The sequence below is a fragment of the Microcebus murinus genome, chromosome 10, assembly GCF_040939455.1.
Source record: "Microcebus murinus isolate Inina chromosome 10, M.murinus_Inina_mat1.0, whole genome shotgun sequence".
NCBI classification, from domain to species: domain Eukaryota; kingdom Metazoa; phylum Chordata; class Mammalia; order Primates; family Cheirogaleidae; genus Microcebus; species Microcebus murinus.
Genome location: NC_134113.1, coordinates 91,656,447 through 91,679,376, shown reverse-complemented (window position 1 = coordinate 91,679,376; position 22,930 = coordinate 91,656,447). Strand labels below are relative to the sequence as shown.

The window sequence follows — 22,930 nt, the reverse complement described above, 5'->3', positions numbered from 1 at the left end:
ATAGGGATGCTATTTACAAAAGCATAAGTATGAAATATCTATATTTCTATATGACTTCAATACCAAAATATACAAAATATAACAGAGAGAAATTTAAAAAAAATCTAGTACATTTCCAGACATAGATTGATATTCATCAGAAAAGTCAATGTTATAAAGAGGCATAATCTTTAAAAACGACTTTAGAGATTAATACCATTCCAAATATAATTAGAGGAAAGTTGTTTTCAGATATTTTTTATTGAGATGTCATGTAGATAGGATAAATTTCATTCATTTAAAGTGTATAAATCAGGAAATATTCACATATTTACAGAGTTACAACAAAAACCACTTCCAAAATTCAGCAAATTTTCATGACTCCAAAAACAAAAAATGTAGCAATTTGTGGCAATTTCTCATTCTAAAAACTACTTAGCCTTTGACAACCACTCTTCCACATTGCATCTCTAAGGGTTCGCTTATTCTTGACATTTCATATAAGCAGCTTGACATAGCATGCAACTTTTAGAAAGGTTAAATGCCACAAACGCAATGATGACCAAAAAGAGCCAGACACAAAAGCAATGAAATCCTGTTCTTTCTGGTTTGTGTATTATACTACAAATGTTATTTTTGGAAATCTTTTCATTATTAAAACAAAAACCAGTTATTTTGACTTATGCAATCATAATATTATTTCCATTGCACAAAATATAAAATTACATGGCCAACTCCAAAGTCAGACACTTTACTTCTAAAGCTTGTGCTTACAATGGTATCTTTTCAAAGATCCACATTCATCTGATTGAAGTCCATCTGAGTGTAGAATAGCACAGTTACGTTTACCAGTTGCTGTTTCTACTATTCTGTAATGGAGAAAAATCCATACTTCTGTTATATGTTAAGGGGACAATACATGAAACAATTGCATTTTCCATGTACTTTAAGAATTTTATAAAAACAGTTAATGTCATTTTAATACAACATTAGTAAGAGTTGGTTATTATGAAAACTGAACACAACACTCCCCCATATCTATAGGGGATGTGTTTCAAGCCCACCAGTGATGCCTGAAACCACCTATTTTATTGAACCCTCTTATGTACTATGTTCATTCTACATATACACACCTGTGGTAACGTTTAATTTAGAAAATAAGCACAAGGAGACATTAATAACAATAACTAATAACACAAAAGAGCAAATATAGCAATATGCCACCATCACTATACTTGGGCTTTTGGGTTATTATTAAGTAATATAAGAGGTACTTGAACACAAGCACGGCGATACTGTGACAATTGATCTACTCACCAGAGGGCTAATAAGTAACTAAAGTGTGAGTCACCTCTACAATGTAGATCTGCTGGTCAAAGAGATGATTCACATCCAAGCAAGACAGATGGGACAGTATGAAATTTCATCATGCTACTCAGAACACTGAACAATTTAAAGCTCATAAAATGTTTTTTTTCTGGAATTTTCATTTCAAAATTTTATGACCATGGTTGACTGCAGCTACCTCACACTACAGAATATGAAAACAACATAAGGGGGACTGCTGTGGTTCATTCCTTAATATTATATCAACATTTCTCTAACTTTCAACATACTTTTATGTCTATAATTCAACTTAAACTCACTTATATTATTCTTCTAAATTTTTCCTTTTTATATTTTTTCTACTATATAGCACCATTCAGAGGAACTTACTGAAGTTTGAAAGTTGAGCCATTTATTGACACCCATGGGTGATGACTGCTGTTACGAAAAACTCCAATCCATGACTGACGTAGCAGGGAGCCCAGAAATATCTACAGGAATATAAATGTTTTACATTTAAATAATTATTAAAGATTTCACAAAATTTTAATATGCAAGTAGCATGTTCTTACACTGGATCTATAATTATAAACAAAATGAATATTTAACCAATATATTAAGATTGAAAACCACTTTATGGCCAAAACATTTGGCCAAAACATTTCACAAGTATTTGTAATTTTTCCTTAAAATGAACCTTAAAACATTTATACTCAGTAGTTTCATTCCTATTCTTACATAATGAGTATAATGATGAGCCATGTATTAATAATTTAATAGTAACTCATGTAGGCAAAGCAAATATAGCATGAACATAAATAAATTTCCAGACACTGTACATAGATTTCTCTCAATGCTAATATTAAATCAATGTATATTTCTACTACATTTCTCAGCATTTGGGGTTTAGGAGGAAATTAAAAGTTTTTCTATTGAGGAAATAAATGATATGTACTCTAAAAATATGGTTTTCTGGGCACCGTACCGTTCTTTCGCTAGCTAAGCCCCCAATTTTGCCTACTTTGGTACTGGTAGAACAGCAGTGGTCCAAAACATCTGCTTCTCCTTACTAAATACAACCATAAATTCTGGAACTTATGAAAGACACAAGCAAGTAGACTCTGAAAATTGAAAAGAGAAAGGTGGAGTGGGATCCCAGGATCAGGGATCAACACAGTGGGCATCTTAATTTCCCCACCCAACAAAAGAAAGTGACTCAGAGCCTGTTATTTCCCAGCACCCACCCTGGCAATGAGAGGTGCCTCAGGTAAACTCATTTCCCTCTGTATTGAGAGGGAGTCCTGCCAGCAACTCCAGTAAGGCTGGCACCACTGGCAAGGGGGATCTATCAGGAGACCTGCCAACAGTAAGTAGCCAGAGGAAGTGCTTCTGTCCCCACCAAGAGACACCAGGGTAAGTGTGGCTGAGGGGACCAGCAAAGGAGTCCCATGACTATAAGTGCTCCATCCAGAAAGCCTCCGTGTCCCTGAAAACATGAGACTAGCGTCCCCCAGTCAGAAACAGCAGATGGATTTTTAAATGTGATTAATATATGTACATGATATAGCATGAAAATTAACAAACTACAGCTAACTGCACTAATATGAATGAATTGGACCAATACCACATAGCCGTGAAAGAAGACAGACAAAAATGTGCACACTATATGACTCCATTTATGAAAATTCAAAAAGAGGTAGGGTTTATTTATAATATTAAAAGTCAGGACAGTGATTTGAGGAGGAGGGAGAAGTGTTGAGGGCTTGCACACGGGCAGAGCTGCTGGGGCTGGAGACTCCTATTTTGTAATCTAAATTGTATTATAGGAGTCCATTCACTTTGTGAATCTGCACCATTATGATTTGCTTATATGTAGTACAATTAAGTAGCAAAATTTGTTACTTAATTTGTTACATTTATAGAAGCATGATTTTCCATGAACAGCAAGAATTGGTAATAATTACATGTTTCTTTAGCAGTGTACGAATGGAAACAAACTATTATGAAGTCAAACAAGAGAATATTGTACATATCTGAAAATAATTAAACTCAAATGTGTACAAGAATATGATGAATTCTACAAATATAATGTCAGATAGAAGCTTTTAATAAGGTGTTTGAAGCTTTTAATAAAGTATTTGAAACCTTTAACATCTTACTATTTCTTCTGCATTATCTATGTAAAGCAGATTAGAGTTGTTAGAAGCACAGGCCGTCACACTCTCATCCCAAGTTTTGAATTCCTTACTGATGGAATAACAGTTGCTGGAATATGTGAACCACTCCTCTGGACAACGGCCACAATGATATGCTGAGGAAAAATTATGAATTACTATCTAAACACAATATGAATGTTTAAATGAAAATTAATTTACATATTTTAAAAGTTATAAAAATATATGTACATGTCTATGTATCCTCAAAGCTGGTAAATACAAAGAAAAACCACTCACACACACACATGCACAGAAAAGGGTCAGCCTCTCATCCCCTAATTATATTGCCACATAAAGCAAATTATCAAACACAAATCCACCCTGCAACACGTCTGAAAAATCACTGAATAAAACCACATTTTGGAATAGCAAAATTATTTAACTGTTATCTTATTATAGCAAGAGTAATTTGAGTCAAATATTAAAAAGCAAAAAGAGGTAGAGTGATTTTAAATGAATATTTCTACTTATTGGTGAATAAAAGGCATACTTTCTTATTACCTTTATTTATGAATGTTTATTGCCCAATATTTTAAGTAATTTCCCCTCAAAAAATCTATTATCATTTTTGCACAGCCAAGATCGAGACAAAGTAAAAAATGACCCATATCAGTACCTTTCTGAGTTCTTACAGTCTGGAGAGTATTGTTCTGCTTCTTTGTTTCTGTAGCTAGAAAAATTAAAGTAACCTTTATTAAAAATTAGTATCTAAATAAGTCACAATAATTTTAATTTTTTCTTGAAATTCAGTGTATCCCCTAGCATTATAATTATATGAAGTAAAATTGATTTTAGCAAGAAAAATCAAATAATGTAGTGAAGGTTTTGGGAAATAAATCCTTGCAAAGACTACAAAACCAAACTTCACCATGTCTGTCTACTTTATGTAATACAATGCAGTAAATATTTAATTTATCCACTTTCAAAAATTAATTTCTATTTATTGGTAAGCTTTTTCAGTCTCATACAACATGTATTTGAGTTACAAAATTTGAAAACATATATATAATTAAAAGCAAGGGTTCTGTACAATTATTCTTTCATTTATACTTTTGAAAAATTCAGATTAACCATTCCTCATTAAGTCCAAAACATCCATTATAATGCATATTCTATTCCTTGATATTATGCAATGTTTGGAGGTACTTCCAATCATTAAGTGTAAAAGTTTCCTTTTATTCTTCCAAAACCTACTTACAGGGATAGACCAGACTTGTTACCACAGTGGACATTATTAAGACAAGACAGATGATTCCCAGGATCCCAGCAATGAGCTTCTCTGGAGGTAACAGCAAATCTGCAGGGAGAGAAACAGAAACACTGAGAAAGGAGAGACAGAAAAGGTTGGTTGGAATATTTACATATAAGACACCCCACATAAACAGAGACTCATAAACTTGGACCCCAAACCTGCATCTACCATAGTAATATTTCTCTCAGGATATATTACTGCATTTTCAGTAAACGTAGTATTCCATGAGCTTATGGAAAAAACTACAAATTTCAACGTGAGTAAAATTAGTCTGCATATTTCACATTAAAATAACATGTCTCAACTTAGAACTCTAATCTTCATGAATAAAAATATGTGAGCATACCCTACTCTTTCCCCACACCCCCGTCCCCAACTGCACATCCTAGAACATTTGTATTGAGGAGGTATTAAGTGCTTTACCTTTGCAGTGGTAAGATCTGTCATCTCCTTGAAGATCCTGAGCAGCATTTTGAAGGTTTAATTCTGCATAGGTTATTTCCTGTTTGGTTTCTGAAATGGAGCTCTTAGTGTCCTTAGATTTCCTTTGCTGCCTCTTTGAGTTTTGGGCCAGATTCATTTCAGAGTAGATTACTCTTTGGTTATCCATCTCAGCTGCTGTGTAATGTCAGACTGTGATCTGTGATACTTGAACTTAAGAAATTAATAAATGGTTTGTATAATGTCAAGATCCTGAGTGCAGTCAAAATGGATGAGGGGTAGTGTGCATATTGGTTCTCATTTTGCATTAAAGAGTCTGAAGTTCTCATTCTAATTTCCTTAGAGCGTAAACAAGTGTCTTAGACTAAAATGTTTTTTTGAAAGATTTTCCTGTGTTGACAAAAAAAAAAAAAAAAAAGATTTTCTACAGTTTTGAAAATACTATTGCTGGAACAATGAAAACAAATACATTAGCAAGGAATAAAGAAGTCCATGGATAAAAAAATATTTATTAAAGTCTGATTCAAAAGATATATTTTAAAACCAATACAATTGCTGTATCAAAAATAAAAATGTTGTATTAAACGTATACACTGATTTATGATAATTTTGAAGGCCAACAATGGTTAAAGACTGAGTGATCTTAAAATGGAGAATAGGAAAGTTGGCATTTATCTTATTGTCTTGCCCTAAATTATTTTTATTTTGTAGTTTACACTTATTTATTAAAATGGATTCAGGGTTATTAAATGTTCTTTTGTTTAAATGGCTTAAGGTTCTGAGAAATCATTAAACTATTTAGAATATTTTATATGTTGGAAAATGTACGTGACACAAACTTATTCATAACCTAAACAGTATTAGAAACACTACAAAATTTTTTAATCTTATTTACAGAAGCAAGGGCAATTTATTCTAATGCTAAAATATAAAACCATAAAATTACAAACAAAAATGCAAAATGTTTATGGAAGAACACTTTCGTTTCATACTTCCAGAAAGATATTATGTTTGTTAACATCAATGGAGGTCACTTCAGTTGTGTGAGCATTTGTAATAATTTATATAATTTAATGTAATGTTTTAGTCAATGGGCTCTGGAGTAAGTGATATCTAGAATTAATTTTGGCTTTGCAATTCATAATTTGTGACCTTTAAGAAGTTACTTAGTATCTAATAACCTAGGCTGCTAACCTAAAGTGGGAATAAGAAAATACAAAATACAATGTATGTAAAACTTCTACAACTCAAACTGACACCTAAAGTTCTCTACAAATATTAACTATTTTAATTTTAATTTTATTCACAATTGCTATGTTATTGTATCTGATTCATATCAGTTAAACCATGAAAAATAAATCATTAGACAAGTCTGTATGTCAATGTGGTACATTTTTCTTGCAATATTTGATAAATTTTTAAAAGTCTTTTGATTATAAGCAAGTTCAGCATTCTATAAAATTTACCTTACCCTGATTTTAATTAAAAATTAAAAATGCTTTCTTTTAATAAGCCTGAGGAATTATGTTTGGCTTTCATCTATAAAGTAATTCCTTTTAATAATCTTTTATAATTGCTGAACTACATATAAATTATTATGTCATTATTCAACAGTACAGAATATAATGATTACTAATCCAAAATTAATTGTTCATTTTTATGATGTTTATTTGTGTCAGTTAAATTATGTTTGCTAACTATGCAGATATATGTATATGTCCTTAAATAGGTCTCCAGAGGCAAAAATTTACAAACTTTGGAAATCCTCCATCATATTTCATATTTTAGGTTTTTGCTCTGATTTATACAAATTAAGAAATTAATTTCCACATTGATTTTCTTGCAGATTAATTGTACCTCAGTTGCATTGCACTTAGTACTTGGTATCTTCCAGTAAATGAGGTAGGCTAATAGAGAAGTGGACAGTATCCAGACATACCTTCTATCCCCTGAAGTCATGCATCCTTTAGTGCAGCGGCCAGGTTACTCTCCTAAAAAGGCCTGTGGTAGCTGGGAAATAAAATGTAAAATTTCAAGGCATAAATCCAAGACAAGAACAAACAATGTCTGTGACCTTCGAGAGTGCCCTGTGAAGGCTCACAGTGAGGCAAGAGTGGAAAATGTAGATTTCTCATCACTGTGTCACTGAAGGTCTGAACAGGAAATTCTCACTCATGGGCTACTTTGAAATCAGTTTATCTCATCACACACCTCCAAAATACAGGAGACTTTGGGCTCCTACTGCAAGGACAAAGTAGAATTCTAAAGTGTGTCCTTTAGATTGTGCATTTTAAGTGTCTCTGAGGAGCTGCTTTCATATTCTACGAGATATAGTGGGATAGATACTTGGTCACCCGTGCAATTAACTTTTCTTTATCTGAATCACAAATATGCCAGCTTAAGTCTTAAGTGTGTCTTGGATGTTTAAGGCCCACTTTTAGACTAGGTTGATAAATCTTAACATTACATACTTCTTTTTTTCAAATTCATATCATGTAACTTGTTTATGATGGAAATAATTATAAAACTCATAGCAACATTATCAAGAGATATTTACTGATATTTGTCATTAATTATTCTGAGAAATGAACACAGTGTCAACTTACTGTAGCTGGCACATAATGCATCATGCCAAACTTACCTTCTCAATTGCTCTGCCTTAATTCTTGTATTTCATTTTATTTTTTAAACAAATTATTTAATCTTTGAATTTCCCTTAATAAAAATAAATGTCTCTGAAAATATTAATCAATTTTAAATATATCGGCATTCCAGAGATTGAAATATTAAATCACTATTTATTAGAGTGCTCATTGATTCATTCCCCACCATGACTAACTGTATTTTAATAGAAATATTTGTTGTAAATGATTAAAGTCTTAGTCAAACAAAATAGGGGAAGGGAAATAATAAAAAAAAATAATAATAATTCCCCTAACTACAAAATAGTGAGGACAAAGTAAGTAGACATTTAACACAAAAGTTACAGGACACATGAACATCAAAAGAAAGACTTTAGGCCAGCCCGGTGGCTCACGCCTGCAATCCTAGCACTCTGGGAGGCCGAGGCGGGCGGATTGATCAAGGTCAGGAGTTGGAAACCAGCCTGAGCAAGAGACTCATCTCTACTATAAGTAGAAAGAAATTAATTGGCCAACCAATATATATAGAAAATATTAGCCGGGCATGGTGGCGCATGCCTGTAGTCCCAGCTACTCAGGAGGCTGAGGCAGGAGGATTGCTTGAGCCCAGGAGTTTGAGGTTGCTGTGAGCTAGGCTGACGCCACGGCACTCACTCTAGCCTGGGCAACAAAGCGAGACTCTGTCTCAAAAAAAAAAAAAACCTTTAAGAGGGAGCGGGGCAAGATGAAGGCCTAGAAACAGTGGCACATGCTCTCAAGGAGAGGATTGAAAGTTAAAGGCAGGTTCTTCTTGGAAAGAACGTTGTAAAACTCCGGGGTAATATTCAGAGTGCAGAAGAAGGTGAAGGGGCAATTCACTGGGCGAGATCAAAGGGAATTTGGGGTGGCATCTATACCTGAAGAAGGACAGAAGAGAACTCTGGGGCTCCACGTCCATCGCACAGGCATTGCGACCGGAGTTGTGAGGTGGACCCCTCTAGCCCCACGGACCTCTGGACCGACGAGGAGCTGCACGGAGTCAGTGCAGACATTGTACTGGTCAGTGATCGCAGAACGGATCGGTTGGTTTCCAATCCCAGGTTTCTGCAGCTGAGGCCACTCTGAGCTGTCAGGTGCAGGGTGCCAGGTCTGCATGGGGCTTGCTTTGCTGCAACAGCCTTGGCATCATCCCCACTGGGATGCAGAGCGAGTGGGCAGAGGGGCTGCTGGCCAGAGCCATGCCTTGTGACTGGGAGTGAGCACTCTGCCCGGCCAGTGCGGGATCTGAGCAGAGGAGGCACCTCAAGCACCACAGACACCACCTGGGAAGCCTGGGACAGCAGCCTTCGCGGAACTAGTGTGGGAGTGGAAGCCAGGCCACCTGTTGGCACCAGACCACAGCCCGCCACTCCCTGCAACCTGGACGCTGCTGCCCAGCCCATGCAGATCCAATTCCACCATTCTCATGTTGCTGATGCTGCTACCCACATGCGCAGCTCAGCATCCTCGGTGTCCACGCTTGAGAACAGCCTCCTGCCAGTGAGGCCTCACCTCTGTGGTTCCCGGATGCTAAAACTGCACCCAACCATGAGGCTCCTCATCCTCAGTCCCCATGCCCAGGATCCATGTCCTTGCTGTGGGTCCCAACCCCTGTGGTTCCCTCTCTGTGGTCTGACCTGGCGACCCCACCCACACAGCTTCCTGCCCTGCCATGAGAATACTTCTATCCCCACCTGAAGCTCCAGCATAAAACACAGGACCATGGCTCAGCACTGGTGTCTGCTGAGCACCATGGGGCCCAGGATTCCAGCTCCGAGATTCCAGCATTGTGCCTGGATGGGACCCCACCCTGAGTCTCCACCACTGCTACTGGTCCAGTGGAACCAACTGAAGCCCCCAAGATCTGGCAAGAGACCCCCATACTGGAGCCACTATTACACCTGGACCTGGTTCAAGCAAATGCACACAAGGCAGATACCCACAACCACTACCTAGTTAGCCTCATTCAGGCTGCCAGTGTGACCTCTGCAGAAAAAGCTGGGTAGAGCAATCCCCCACAACACTAGACTCTGAAGAAAGGGTCCAACCCAACCCCCAACTCTAGCTTCCAACAGTAACCTGGGTAACAACCCACCACATTGCACCAGTATCATTTAGCACCTGCTTGAACTGTGACAATCACAGGGGAATCAGTCAAAACCGAAGGGCAGCCCTACAGGCTTTCAGGCAACCGCCTCTCCCCTGCAAAGTCAATATTCAAGAGTAAGACACAAAAGTGCCATAAAGAGACCTCCCCTTCTTCTCACTAAGTAGGAGAGTTAGTGAGACAAAGGGGACACAAGCTATCAAAGTCTATGGGATATAGCAATACCATTCCTAACAGGAAAATTCATAGCCTTAAATGCTTACATCAAAAAGACATAAAGCTCACAAAATAACAACCTAATGTCACATCTCAAAGACCTAGGGAAGGAAAAGCAAACCTAACCCAAAGCCAGTAGATGAGAACAAATAATAAAGCTCAGAGAAGAAAGAAATTAAATAAAAAGCAAACAAACAAAAAACATAAAGCATCAATGAAACAAAAACTTGGTTCTTTGAACACATAAACAAAATCATTAGACCTCTTGATAGATTAGCTAGGAAAACAAAGGACTCAAATAGGCTCAATCAAAATGAAAAAGGAGACATAACAACTGATATTATACCAAACACAGAACATCATCCATGAATACTATGAAAATCTCTACCCACATAAACTAGAAAATGTAGAAGAAATGGACAAATTCCTAGAAGCACACAATCTCCCAAAACTTAATCAGGAAGAAAGAGAACCCCCTGAGCAGATAAACAATGAAAAATGAGATTGTAGCAGTAATAAAAAATCTCTCAACCAACAAAAGGCCCCAGACTAGATGGATTCACAGCCAAATTCTACTAAATCTGTAAAGAAGAACTTGTACCCATCCTACAGAAATTTTTCCATAATATCAAGAAGGAGATAATCTTTCCTAAATCATTCTATGAAGCCAGTATCACCTTGACACCAAAAGCAGGAAATGACACAACAAAAAAAGAAAACTACAGACCAATAACTCTTAAGAACATAGATGCAAAACTTCTTAACAAAATACTAGCAAACCAGCACATCAAAAACATACTTTAGCAAGACCAAGTGGGCTTCATCCCAGGGATATAAGGATGGTTCAACATATGTAATCAATAAATATGAATCACGACATAAACAGAAGTCAAAACGAACACAAAATTATAAAAGCCATCTGTGACAAACTTGCAGCCAACATCCTACTGAATGGGGAAAAGTTGAAAGAATTCATGCTAAGAACTGGAAGAAAAAAATCATATATGCTGTCACCAAGTCTATTCAACATAGAACTAAAGGTTCTAGCCAGAGCAATGAGGCAAGAGAAAGAAATAAAGGATATCCAAATCAGGAAAGAGCTGGTCAAACTATCACTTTTCACTAATGATATGATCTTATATCTAGAGAATCCTAAAGACTCCAACAAAAGTATCCTAGAAATGACTTTCTACAGGAAAGTCTCAGGTTACAAAATCAATGTACACAAATCAGTAGCATTTCTATATACTAATAACAGTGAAGCAGAGAAGCAAATCAAGGACTCAATACCATTCAGAATAGCTACAAATAAAATTAAATACTTAGAAACATATTTGGCCAAGAGAGTGAATAATCTCTATAAGGAGAACTATGAAACACTGATGAAAGAAATCACAGATGGCACAAAGTAATGGAAAAACATACCATACTCATGGATTGGTAGAATCAATGTTGTTAAAATATCCACACTGCCCAAAGTCAGTTACAGATTCAGTGCAATCCCCATCAAAATACCAACATCATATTTCACAAATCTGGTAAAAATATCTATGCTTCATTTTGAACCAAAAAACAGCCTGAATAGCCAAAGCAATCTTAAGTAAAAGGAAGAAATATGGAAGCTTCACATAATCAGATTTCAAATTATACTATGAGGATATAGTAATGCAAATAGCATAATATTGGTATAAAAATATAGACATAGACCAATGGAACAGAATAGAGAACCCAGATAGAAAACTATCTACCTATAACAAACTGATCATTGACAAATAAGACAGCAACAAACACTGGGGATAGGAAGCCCTATTCAATAAATGGTACTGGGAACATGGGACAGGCACTTGTAGAAGAATGAAACAGGACCACTATCTCTTATCATATACAAAAATTAATTCAGGGTGGATAGAAGACCTAAATGTAAGACATGAAACCGTAAAAATTCTCTAAGAAAATGTTTGAAAAACTCTTCTAGATACTGGCCTAGGCAAAGAATTTATGACTAAGATCCCAGAGGCAGTAATAACACTGATAAATAAAAAATAGATAGATAGATAGATAGATAGATAGATAGATAGATAGATAGATAGATAGATAAGGCTTGATTAAATTAAAAGGCTTCAGCCAAGGAAGTAACAGAGTAAAGAGATAAACTACAGAGTGGGAAAAAATATTCACAAATGGTATATCTGATAAAGGACTAATATCCAGATCTACAAAGATCAAACAAATCAGCAAGAAAAAACAAAGAATTCCATTAAAAAGTGGACTGAAAATATGAAGATCAGTTTTGCAAAAGAAGATAGACAAATGGCCAACATACATGTGAAGAAATGTTCAACATCACTGATCATCAGGAAGTGCAAATTAAAACCACCTTAATGAGATACCACCTTACTCCTGTCAGAATGGCTATTATTGAAAAGTCAAAAGACAATAGATGCTGATGTGGATGCAGAGAGAAAGGAACCCTTATACACTGTTGGTGAAACTGCAAATTAGTATAGCCTCTATGGAAAACAGTATGGAGATTCCCCCAAGAGATAAATGTAGATTTACCACTCCACCCAGCAGTACCATCCTGGGCATCTTCCCCAAGGAAAAAGAGTCATTTCGTCTAAAAGACACTGACACTTAAATGTTTATTGCAGCACAATTCACAATTGCAAAGATGTGGAATCGACCTAAGTGACTACCAAGTGATGCATATATTAACATACACACAAAACTCATGAATTTCTATTCAGCTGTAAAAGGAATAAATTAATGTCTTTTGGAGCCACTAGGATGGAGCTAGAGGCCACTATCCTAAGTGTAGTATCTCAGGAATGCAAAAATCAAATACCACATATACTCTTAAATAATTTGGAAGTAATCCATGGGCACACATGGGCACAGAGTGAAGTAAAAGTCATTGGAAATCAAGAAGGGGGAGAGGGAGGAGAGGAGGGGTTAAAAACCTCCTGGACAGGTGCAATGAACATTAGTTGGGTGTTGACAAATAAGACAGCAACAAACACTGGGGATAGGAAGCCCTATTCAATAAATGGTACTGGGAACATGGGACAGGCACTTGTAGAAGAATGAAACAGGACCACTAATAGCCCTGACTTAAGCCTTATAAAATGATCCAGGTAACAAAAACTGTTGTAGTTCCTTAATATTTTGAAATTAAAAGAAGAAAAATAGTTTAAATCATTTTGTTTTTATCCAATGAAAATATTATCATCATTTCTCATCTTGTATCCTAAAAGGGGGAATATTTAGTTATTTGCAACTCTGAAGGATATTCACTTCCATACAACCATTTGAAGATCGAGTTCAGAAAAACCCAAATCCATAACTTTCTAATCTAGGAAAATGGAATTTAAATCTAATTTATGTTCCTGAAATCTCTACTAGCATTTGAGCCTTCCAAGAATGGATAATGTTGGTTAGCTATATGTGTGTTTGTGTTCATTATATTTTAATTTATTTTCATAAGCTAAATTAATAATCTTATATGGGCATATGTTTGTGTGCACGCTATATGCATTTCTAGCTTATGAAATAAACATGTGTACATATTTATTCTCATAAATTTAATGATCTTTTCTATTAGCTACATTATAAAATAAAAACAACAAAATAATTCATTAAGTATGCCAAATAATGTCATGTTAACTAATGTTCCTTTTTTAAATTTGTGATGCCTATGTTTATTATTCCTAAAAATATCCACTTGGTATTTTCAATTACATAACATTATACAGTCATGTCTCACTTAATAAGAGGGACATTCTCTGAGAAATACTATTAGGCTATTTCACAATCATGTTAACATCATAGAGTATAGTTATAAATACCTAGGTGATATAGTGTACCATACACTTAGGCTATTTCATTTAGCCTATTGCTCCTAGACTACAAACCTGCAAAGCTTGTTACTGTACTGAATATTGTAGAAAATTGTAACACCATGATATATATTTGCTTATCTAAACACATATAAACATAAAAAGTCCAATAAAATTACAGACTAAGTGATGAAAAATGATAGACCTGTATAAGGTAATTACCATGAAAAAAGCTGGCAGGACTAGAAGCTTCTGTGGATGAGTCAGTGAATGAATGTGAAGGCCTAGGATATTACAGTACACTTCTAAAGACTTTATAACCATTGTACACTTAGACTACACTAAATTTACTTATTTATTATTATTTTTTTATACTTAGCCTTGCCTAAGCAAGACGTCAAAAAATGTGGTTACCAACTCGTAACTGTCTCTTTCCACAGAAATCTTTAGTAAAAGGCGAAAGATTTATTCATTTTGAAGAGAAACCAGAGTACACTAAATTTACTAATAAATTTTTTCTTCAGTAAAAAATTGACCTTAAACTGGGCGCGGTGGCTCATGCCTGTAATACTAGCACTTTGGAAGGCCGAGGCAGGGGGATCGCTCAAGGTCAGGAGTTCAAAACCAGCCTGAGCAAGAGTGAGACCACGTCTCTATTAAAAAATAGAAAGAAATTAATTGGCCAACTAAAAATATATAGAAAAAATTAGCCTGGCATGGTGGCGCATACCTGTAGTCCCAGCTACTCAGTAGGCTGAGGTAGAAGGATTGCTTGAGCCTAGGAGTTTGGGGTTGCTGTGATCTAGGCTGACGCCACGGCACTCTAGCTTGGGCAACAGTGAGACTCTGTCTCAAAAAAAAAAAAATGACCTTAGCTTAGTAACATTTTGTACTCTATAATGACAGTAAAATGTAAAATATAATAAATACATAAACCAGCAACCAGTAGTATTGTTACTGATCACTATCAAGTATTATGTACTATATTCTTTTATATGAGTAGCAGCACAGTAGGTTTGTTTACACCAGCATCTCCCCAGACACATGAGTAATGCCTTGTGCTATCATGTTATGGCAACATGAATTTTCAGCACTGTCATAATTTTTTGTGTGGTTTAAAAATATTTATTTTGGGGTAGGTAATATATTCACCTGCTCAAAATTAAAAAGGCGCAGAAGAATATACACTGAAATGTGAGTCTCCCTCCAACTCTACTTCCTGGATGCTTAGTTCTTCCCAGGGGCCCCTCCTCCCACTGAGGTTTTTTTTTTTTAATTTTTAATTATCATGGAAACATAATAATCATACATATTTACAGGGTATATGTGATGTTTTGACACAGGCATACAATGCAAACAATCAAAACAGAGTAATTGGGGTATCCATCACCTCAAGCATTTTTTCATTTCATTTTGTTAGGAATATACTAATCCCACACTTTTAGCTATTTAAAAGTATATAATAACTCACTGTTGACTATAGTTATACTTTTGGGATATCCAATATTAGATCTTGTGAATTCTATCTAACTATATTTTCACACCCACTTAACATCCCAGTAATTCTCCCCCTCCCCATTACACTTCCCAGACTTTGGTAATAGTCATCCTACTCTCTGTTTCCATGCGAGCTATTGTTTTAAATTTTAGCTGCTACATATGAGCAAGAACATGTGGCATTTGTCTCTCTGTGCAGGGCTTATTTCACTTAACATAACATTATCCTCTTCCATCCATGTTGTTGGAAATGATAAGATTTTATTCTTTATTGTGGCTGAATATCCCATTGTGTATATATACCACATTTTCTTTATTCATTCATCAGTTGATGGACACTTAGGTTGACTCCAAATGTCGGCCATTGTGAATAGTGCTGTGATAAACATGAGTGCAGTTATCTTTTCAATATACTTAATTCCTCTCCTTTGGACATATATACCCAGCAGTGGGATTACTAGATCATATGGTACTTCTATTTTAAGTTTTTAGGAACTACCACAGTGTACTCCATAGTGGTTGTACTAATTTACATTCCCATCAGCAGTGTATGAATGTTCCCCTTTCTCCACATCCTCGCCAGCATTCGTTATGGCTTGTGTTTCAGATAAAAGCCATTTTATCTGCAGTGAGATGATATCTCATTGTAGTTTTGATCTACATTTATCTGATGGCTAATGATGTCATTATCATTGAGCATTTTTCCATATACCTGTTGGGCAATTGTATTAATATGCCTTCTGAGAAATGTCTATTCATGCCTATTTTTAAACTGGATTATTTGATTTTTTTCTCATTGAGATGTTTGAGTTCCTTATATTCTAGTAATAAATCCCTTGTCAAATGGGTAGTTGCAAGTATTTTCTACCATTCTGTGGCTTGTCTCTTTACTTTGTTCATTATTTCCTTTGCTGTACAGAAGCTTTTTAGTTTGATGTGATCTCATTTGTCCAATTTTGCTTGAGTTGCCTGTGTTTTTGAGGTATTACTCAAGAAATCATTGCCCAGACCATGACCTGGAATATTTCCCTAATGTTTTCTTTCAGCAATTTCATACTTTCAGGTCTTATATTTAAATTTTTAATCCATTTGTATTTGATCTTTGCATATGGTGAAAGAAAGAGGTCTAGTTTCATTCTTCTCAAATGAAAATCCAGTTTTCACTGCACAATTTATAGAAACTTTCCTTTCCTAAATGTACGTTTTGGCATCTTTGTTGAAAATGAGTTCATTGTACATGCGTGGATTGATTTCTGGGTTCTCTACTCTGTTGCATTGGTCTGTGTGTTTGTTTTATGGCAACTGCATGCCATTCTGGTTACTACATATCTATAACAAAATTTGAAGTCAGGTAATGTGATTTCTTCAGTTTTGTTCTTTTTCCTCAGAATGGCTTTGGTTACTTAAGGTCTTTTGTGGATCCAATTTTAGGAATTTTTTCTCTATATCTGTAGCAAATTTCATTGGTATTTAGATAAGGGTTGCATTCTACATTGCTTTGGGGAATATGGACATTTTAACAATATTAATTATTATAATCCATGTGCATGGAATATCTTTCTAATTTTTTGTATCTTTTTCAATGATTAAGATTATTCATAGGTATTTTATTTTATTTGTAGCCATTGTAAATCAGATTACTTTTTTTATTTTTTTTTCAGATTTTTTTCACTGTTGACATATAAAAACATTACAGATTTTTGTATTTTGATTTCACATCCTGCAACTTCACTGACCTTAGTTATCATTTCTAGTAGTTTTCTAGTGGAGTCTTGCCTAAGAATATATATCATCTGCAAAAAGAGATAATTTGACTTCTTTGCTTCCAATTTAGATGTCCCTTATTTCTTTTTCTTGTCTGATTTCTCTAGCTAGAACTTCCAGTACTATGTTGAATAACTGAGATGAAAGTGGGCATCCTTTTTTTTTACCACATAACAGAGAAAAAGCTTTCAGTTTATTTCCATTCAGTATGATATTAACTGTGAGTCTTTCATATATAGCTTTTATTGTAGTATTTTCCTTCTAAACTCAGTTTTGTGATAGCTTTTATCATGAAGGGATGCTGAAATTTATTAAAGGCTTGCTCAGCTTCAATTAAAATATTCATATGATTTTGTCTGTTGTTCTGTTGATATGATGTATCACATTAATTGACTTGCATATGTTGCACCATTCTTTCATTTCTGGATGAATCCCACTTGATCATAATGAATAATCTTTTTAATGTGTTGATGAGTTTGGTTTGCTAATACCTTATTGAGTATTTTTGTATCTATGTTCATCATCAAAATGACCTATAACTTTCTTTTTTTGTTGTTGTTGTGTCTTATTTGGTTTTGGTGTCAGCATGACACTGGCCTTGTAAATGAATTTGGGTGTATTCCCTCCTCAATTTTATGAAATAGATTTGTAGGATTAGTATTAGTTCCTCCTTGAATGCTTGGTAGAATTCATTGGTGAAGCCATTGGGTCCTGGGCTTTTTTTTGATGGAAGAATTTTTATTAATGCTTCTCTCTTATTACTAGTTATTGGTTCATAGAGATTTTTGATTTCTCCCTGGTTCAATATTTATAGGTTATATGTATCTAGGAATTTATCCATTTCCTCTAGGTTTTCCAATTTATTGTCATATAGTTGATAGTAATAGTCTCTAGTGATTGAATTTCTCCCTTGAATTTCTCCAGTATTGGCTGTAATGTCTGCTTTGTAGTCTATGATTCTATTTATTTATGATATCTTTTTTTTTCTTACTTGGTCTGCCTAAAGTTTTGTCAATTTTGGTTTTCTTTTCATAAAATGGACTTTTCATATTTTGTATTGCTTTTGGTTCTATTTATTCATTTCTGCTCTAATCTTTACTATTTATTGTCTTCTATTAATTTTGAGTTTTATTTGTTCTTGTTTTTCTAGTTCATTAAGATACATTGTTAGGTTATTTATTGTAAGTTTTCTATCTTTTTAATGTTAGCACTTATTGCTCCAAACTTTTCTTTTGGTACTGCTTTGCTGTATCCCATATGTTTTGATATGACATTTTCATTTGTTTCAAGAAATTTTTTAATTTCCCTTCTAATTTCTTCTTTTTTGTACTGGTCATTAAGGAGCATATTATTGAATTTTCATATGTTGTATTGTTTCCAAAGATCCTCTTGTTATGCATTTCTAGGTTTATTCCATTGTGTTCAGAGAAAATACTTGATATGATTTCAATTTTTCTTCAAATTTTTTAGATGTTTTTGTGGCCTAATGTATGTTCTATCCTTGAGAAAGATCCGGGACTAGAGGAAAAGAATCCAAATTGAGAAAGAGGAGGTCAAACTATCCCTATTTGCTGAATATATACTCTTGTATCTACCAAACCTTAAAGATTCCTAGAATTGATAAATAAATTCAGTGGAGTCTCAGGTTATAAGATCAATGTGCACAAATAAGTAGCATTTCTATATACTAATAACAGTCAAACTGAGAGTCAAATCAAGGTCTCAATAACATTCACAATAGCTATAAAAAAATAAAATACCTGAGAATAATCTTAACCATGGAGGTGAAAGATCTCTATAAGTAGTACTACAAAATATTGAGGAAAGAAATCATAGATGACACAAACAAATGAGAAAATATCTCTTTCTCATCAATTTGGCAGAATCAACATCATTAAAATGTCCATACTGTCCAAAGTGATTTACAGACTCAATGGAATCCCTATCAGAATACCAACATTATATTTCACAGATCTAGAAAAAATAATCCTAAATTTCATTTGGAATCAACTAAAACCCGAATAGTCAAAGCAATCTTCAGCAAAAAGAACAAATCTGGAGAAATTACATTACCTGACTTCAAATTATACAGCAGGGATATAGTAACCAAAACAACATGATACTGGCACAAAAACAGAGATATAGACCTTTGAAATAGGACCGAAAACCCAGATATAAAGCTATCCTCATATAGCCAGCTAATCTTTGACAAACATACACACAAATCAAACATACACACAAAAACATACACTGGAGAAAATAATCTCTATTCAATAAATGGTGCTGTGGAAACTGGATAACCAGTGCAGCAGATTTAAACTTGATACACATCTCTCACCTCTCACAAAAATCAATTCACAGTGGATAACAGACTTAAACCTAAGGCATGAAACCTTAAGAATTCTAGAAGGAAATATTGGAAAAACTCTAATAGACATTGGCCTAGGCAAAGAATTTATGAAGAATTTATGAAGACAATCACAACAACAACCAAAATAAATAAAGGGGATCTGATCAAATTAAAAAGCTTCTGCACAGCCAGGGAAATTGTGATTAAACAGACAACCTACAGAATGGGAGAAAATATTTGTATGCTACACATCCAACAGAGGGCTGATAACAAGAATCTATATAGAAGTTAAGAAAATTAACAAGAAAAAATCTAATAACCACATTAAAAAGTGGGAAAAGGACATGAACAGAAACTTTTCGAAAGAAGACAGAATAATGGCCAGCAAACATAAAAAAGTGCTCAGCATCTCTAATCATCAGGGTTATGCAAATCAAAACCTCAATGAGATATCACCTAACTCTAGTAAGAATGACCTTTATCAAAAACTCTCAAAACAGAAAATGCTGGTATGGATGTGGAGAGACAGAAACATGCACACTGTTGCTGGGACTGAAAATTAGTACAACTCCATGGAAAGTAATTTGGAGATATCTCAAAGAGCTAAAAATAGAAACATTATTTGCTCCAGCAATCCTACTACTAGGCATCTACCCAAAGAAAAAAAGATGTTCTATAAAAAAGACATTGCACTTGAATGTTTATGGCAGCACAATATCTCTTATGAACATAGATGCAAAAACTTTACAATAAACTTTAACAATAAAACTTTACAATAAAACTTTAACAATAATAATATGGTAAATTATTAATATGGTATTAATATGGTAAATTATTAATAATAATGAATATTCATTATTCATTAATAATAATGAATAATTATTAATGATAATAAATGAATGTCTATAGTAGCTTTAGTTGTTATAATTGTCCCAAACTGGAGTCATCCAAGATACTCCACCCCTTTGTGAATAAATAAACTGGTACATTTTTACAAGAGAATTTTACTCAGGGATAGTAAAAAAGAAAAAACTACTAAGAGTTGACCTCTGACAGATGTTACTTCCTTTAAATGTCTGTGGGGTTTATAGTTATATCTACTTCTTTGTTATGATTTTCCTTTTTGGGGGCGGTCAGTCTGCCTAGGGGTTTATAGATGTCATTTATCTTTTCAAAAATTAGCTTTTGGCAATCTTAAGCAGAAAGAACAAATCTGGAGACATCACATTACGGACTTCAAGCTAACTACAAGGCCATAGTAACCAAAAGAGCATGATATTGGTACAAAAATAGCGACATAGATCAATGGAACAAAATAGAGAATCCAGATATAAAACCATCTAACCTACAGCCAACTGATCTTTGAAAAATCAAACAACACACACTGGAGAAAAGAAGCCCTACAATAAATGGTGCTGTGAAAAATGGATAGCCACTTGCAGAAGAATGAAACAGGACACCTATCTATCTACATTCACAAAAATTAATTCAAGATGGATAAAAGACTTAAATTCAAGGCATGAAACCATAAGAATTCTAGAAAAAATTGTAGGAAAAACTCTTCTAGATATCAGTCTAGGCAAAGAATTTGTGACTAAGGTCCCAGTAGCAATTCCAGTGCCAACAAAAATAGATAAATGGGGCTTGATTAAATTAAAGGGCTTCTACACAGCTAAGGAAATAATCAATAAAGAAAATAGACAACCTACAAATAGGAGAAAATATTCACAATCTACACATCCAATAAAGGGCTAATAACTAGAATCTACAAGGAACTCAAACAAATCAGTAAGAACAAATAAGACAACAACTGGGGATAGGAAGCCCTATTCAATAAATGGTACTGGGAACATGAGTGGATTTTATTAGCATATTTTGGGGGTCACCCCTTCTAGGACTTCTTTCTGTTCCAAAATCCCTCCCCCAATTCCTATTTTCTTCTATCAAACCAAAATGCACTGACTCCTTGAGCTAATAAACCTATAGATTTCTGCAACCCAAACTCTAAGTATTAAGGAGAACTCTGAGCCAAAAATCTGAAACCTTGGAAATCTTCCAGCTTTAGTTTGACTAATGTTTCCAATATGAGTTTTTCTTTGATATTTTAATTTGTCTGTTTTTTTAAGACTTTGATAAATTCTGTGTTTATTCATAACATGAGTCTTTTTTTTCCCCTTTTATTTCATGATATTAAGTACAATGAACATCCATGGAATACAGAATATTCCTGCTAAGGGAAAGTTACTTATAAAAAATGGTGGGCTGTATAGCATTGACACTCATTTTATACATGTTTTTGTTTTATTTTTTATTTACAAAACCAAATCTATTATCTTTGATAATGCTAGTTATACATACTTAAGTGGTTTGTAACTGGAATAATGTTGTTTTTTTATCTCAGTGTATTATGAGGGTACAAATATTTAGGTTACTTATATTGTCCTTGTCTCCCCTTCCCTCCTGAGTCAGAGCTTCAAGTGTGTCCATCCCCCAGATGGTGTGCATCACATTCATTATGTATGTATATACCCATCCCCTCCCCCCTCCATCTGCCCAATACCCGATGAATGTTATTCCTATATGTGCACTTAAGTGTTGGTCAGTTAAAACCAATTTGCTGGTGAGTACATGTGGTGGTTATCTTTCTATTCTTGGGATACTTCACTTAGTAGAATGGGTTCAAGCTCTATCCAGGAAAATACAAGAGGTGCTAGATCACCATTGTTTCTTACAGCTGAATAGTACTCCATGGTAAATGGTGCTGGGAAAACTGGATTTGTCTATTTTTATCACAAGAGTGTGCATCAGTTGTAAGCTACTCCATTTAGACTTTGAACAGAAAGTTCTTCCAAACAATTTTAATTGTCAAAGATTTGGATTATGGTTTTATATAGAATACATTATATTAAATAACTACTCTGACAGAATAGATAATTTAAATTATGTTCTAAAATTATATAATAAACATTATAATCCTTATCTTGATGATGAAAATTGAACAAAATAAAGACTTATATGAGCAAAGTTGATACTGAAAGCAACTAAAATATAGAATGTTTCCAAGAAGGATCCTGTAGCTATAAAATCTATTATTTAGGTGAAAAGTGTTTATAATAATAGATGAGTAAAAATGGGAAAATAAAAGAATTATTGCATTTGTTTCCACTTTATGCAGTCTGGTTCTTATGAAGTTTTGGTCTAATTTTTTGTTGTTTGTTTTAGGATATTTAAATAAGTTTTAAGTGTTATATTCTATTTAAGTGTTATTTTCTTGTGTTTCATAGCT

General features: G+C 34.4%; 1 protein-coding gene and 1 non-coding gene across 4 annotated transcripts; both read right to left on the bottom strand.

The window, feature by feature from the left end:
- Positions 1–221: 221 nt before the first annotated feature.
- Positions 222–7,360, bottom strand: LOC105866289 (NKG2-A/NKG2-B type II integral membrane protein-like). 3 transcript variants are annotated; one of them, XM_012755520.2, is made up of 7 exons: positions 7,154–7,357; positions 5,197–5,427; positions 4,720–4,818; positions 4,138–4,191; positions 3,465–3,616; positions 1,696–1,796; positions 222–848 (listed from the first exon to the last, which is right to left on the bottom strand). In XM_012755520.2, the coding sequence occupies exons 2-7, from the start codon at positions 5,381–5,383 to the stop codon at positions 737–739; spliced, it is 705 nt and encodes a 234-aa protein (XP_012610974.2). In that variant the 5' UTR covers positions 5,384–5,427; positions 7,154–7,357; the 3' UTR covers positions 222–736.
- A 7,050-nt stretch (positions 7,361–14,410) lies between these two features.
- LOC142873497 (U5 spliceosomal RNA) lies at positions 14,411–14,527 on the bottom strand. The gene has a single exon (XR_012921519.1). It is a non-coding gene; the product is annotated as a U5 spliceosomal RNA (small nuclear RNA).
- Positions 14,528–22,930: the final 8,403 nt, after the last annotated feature.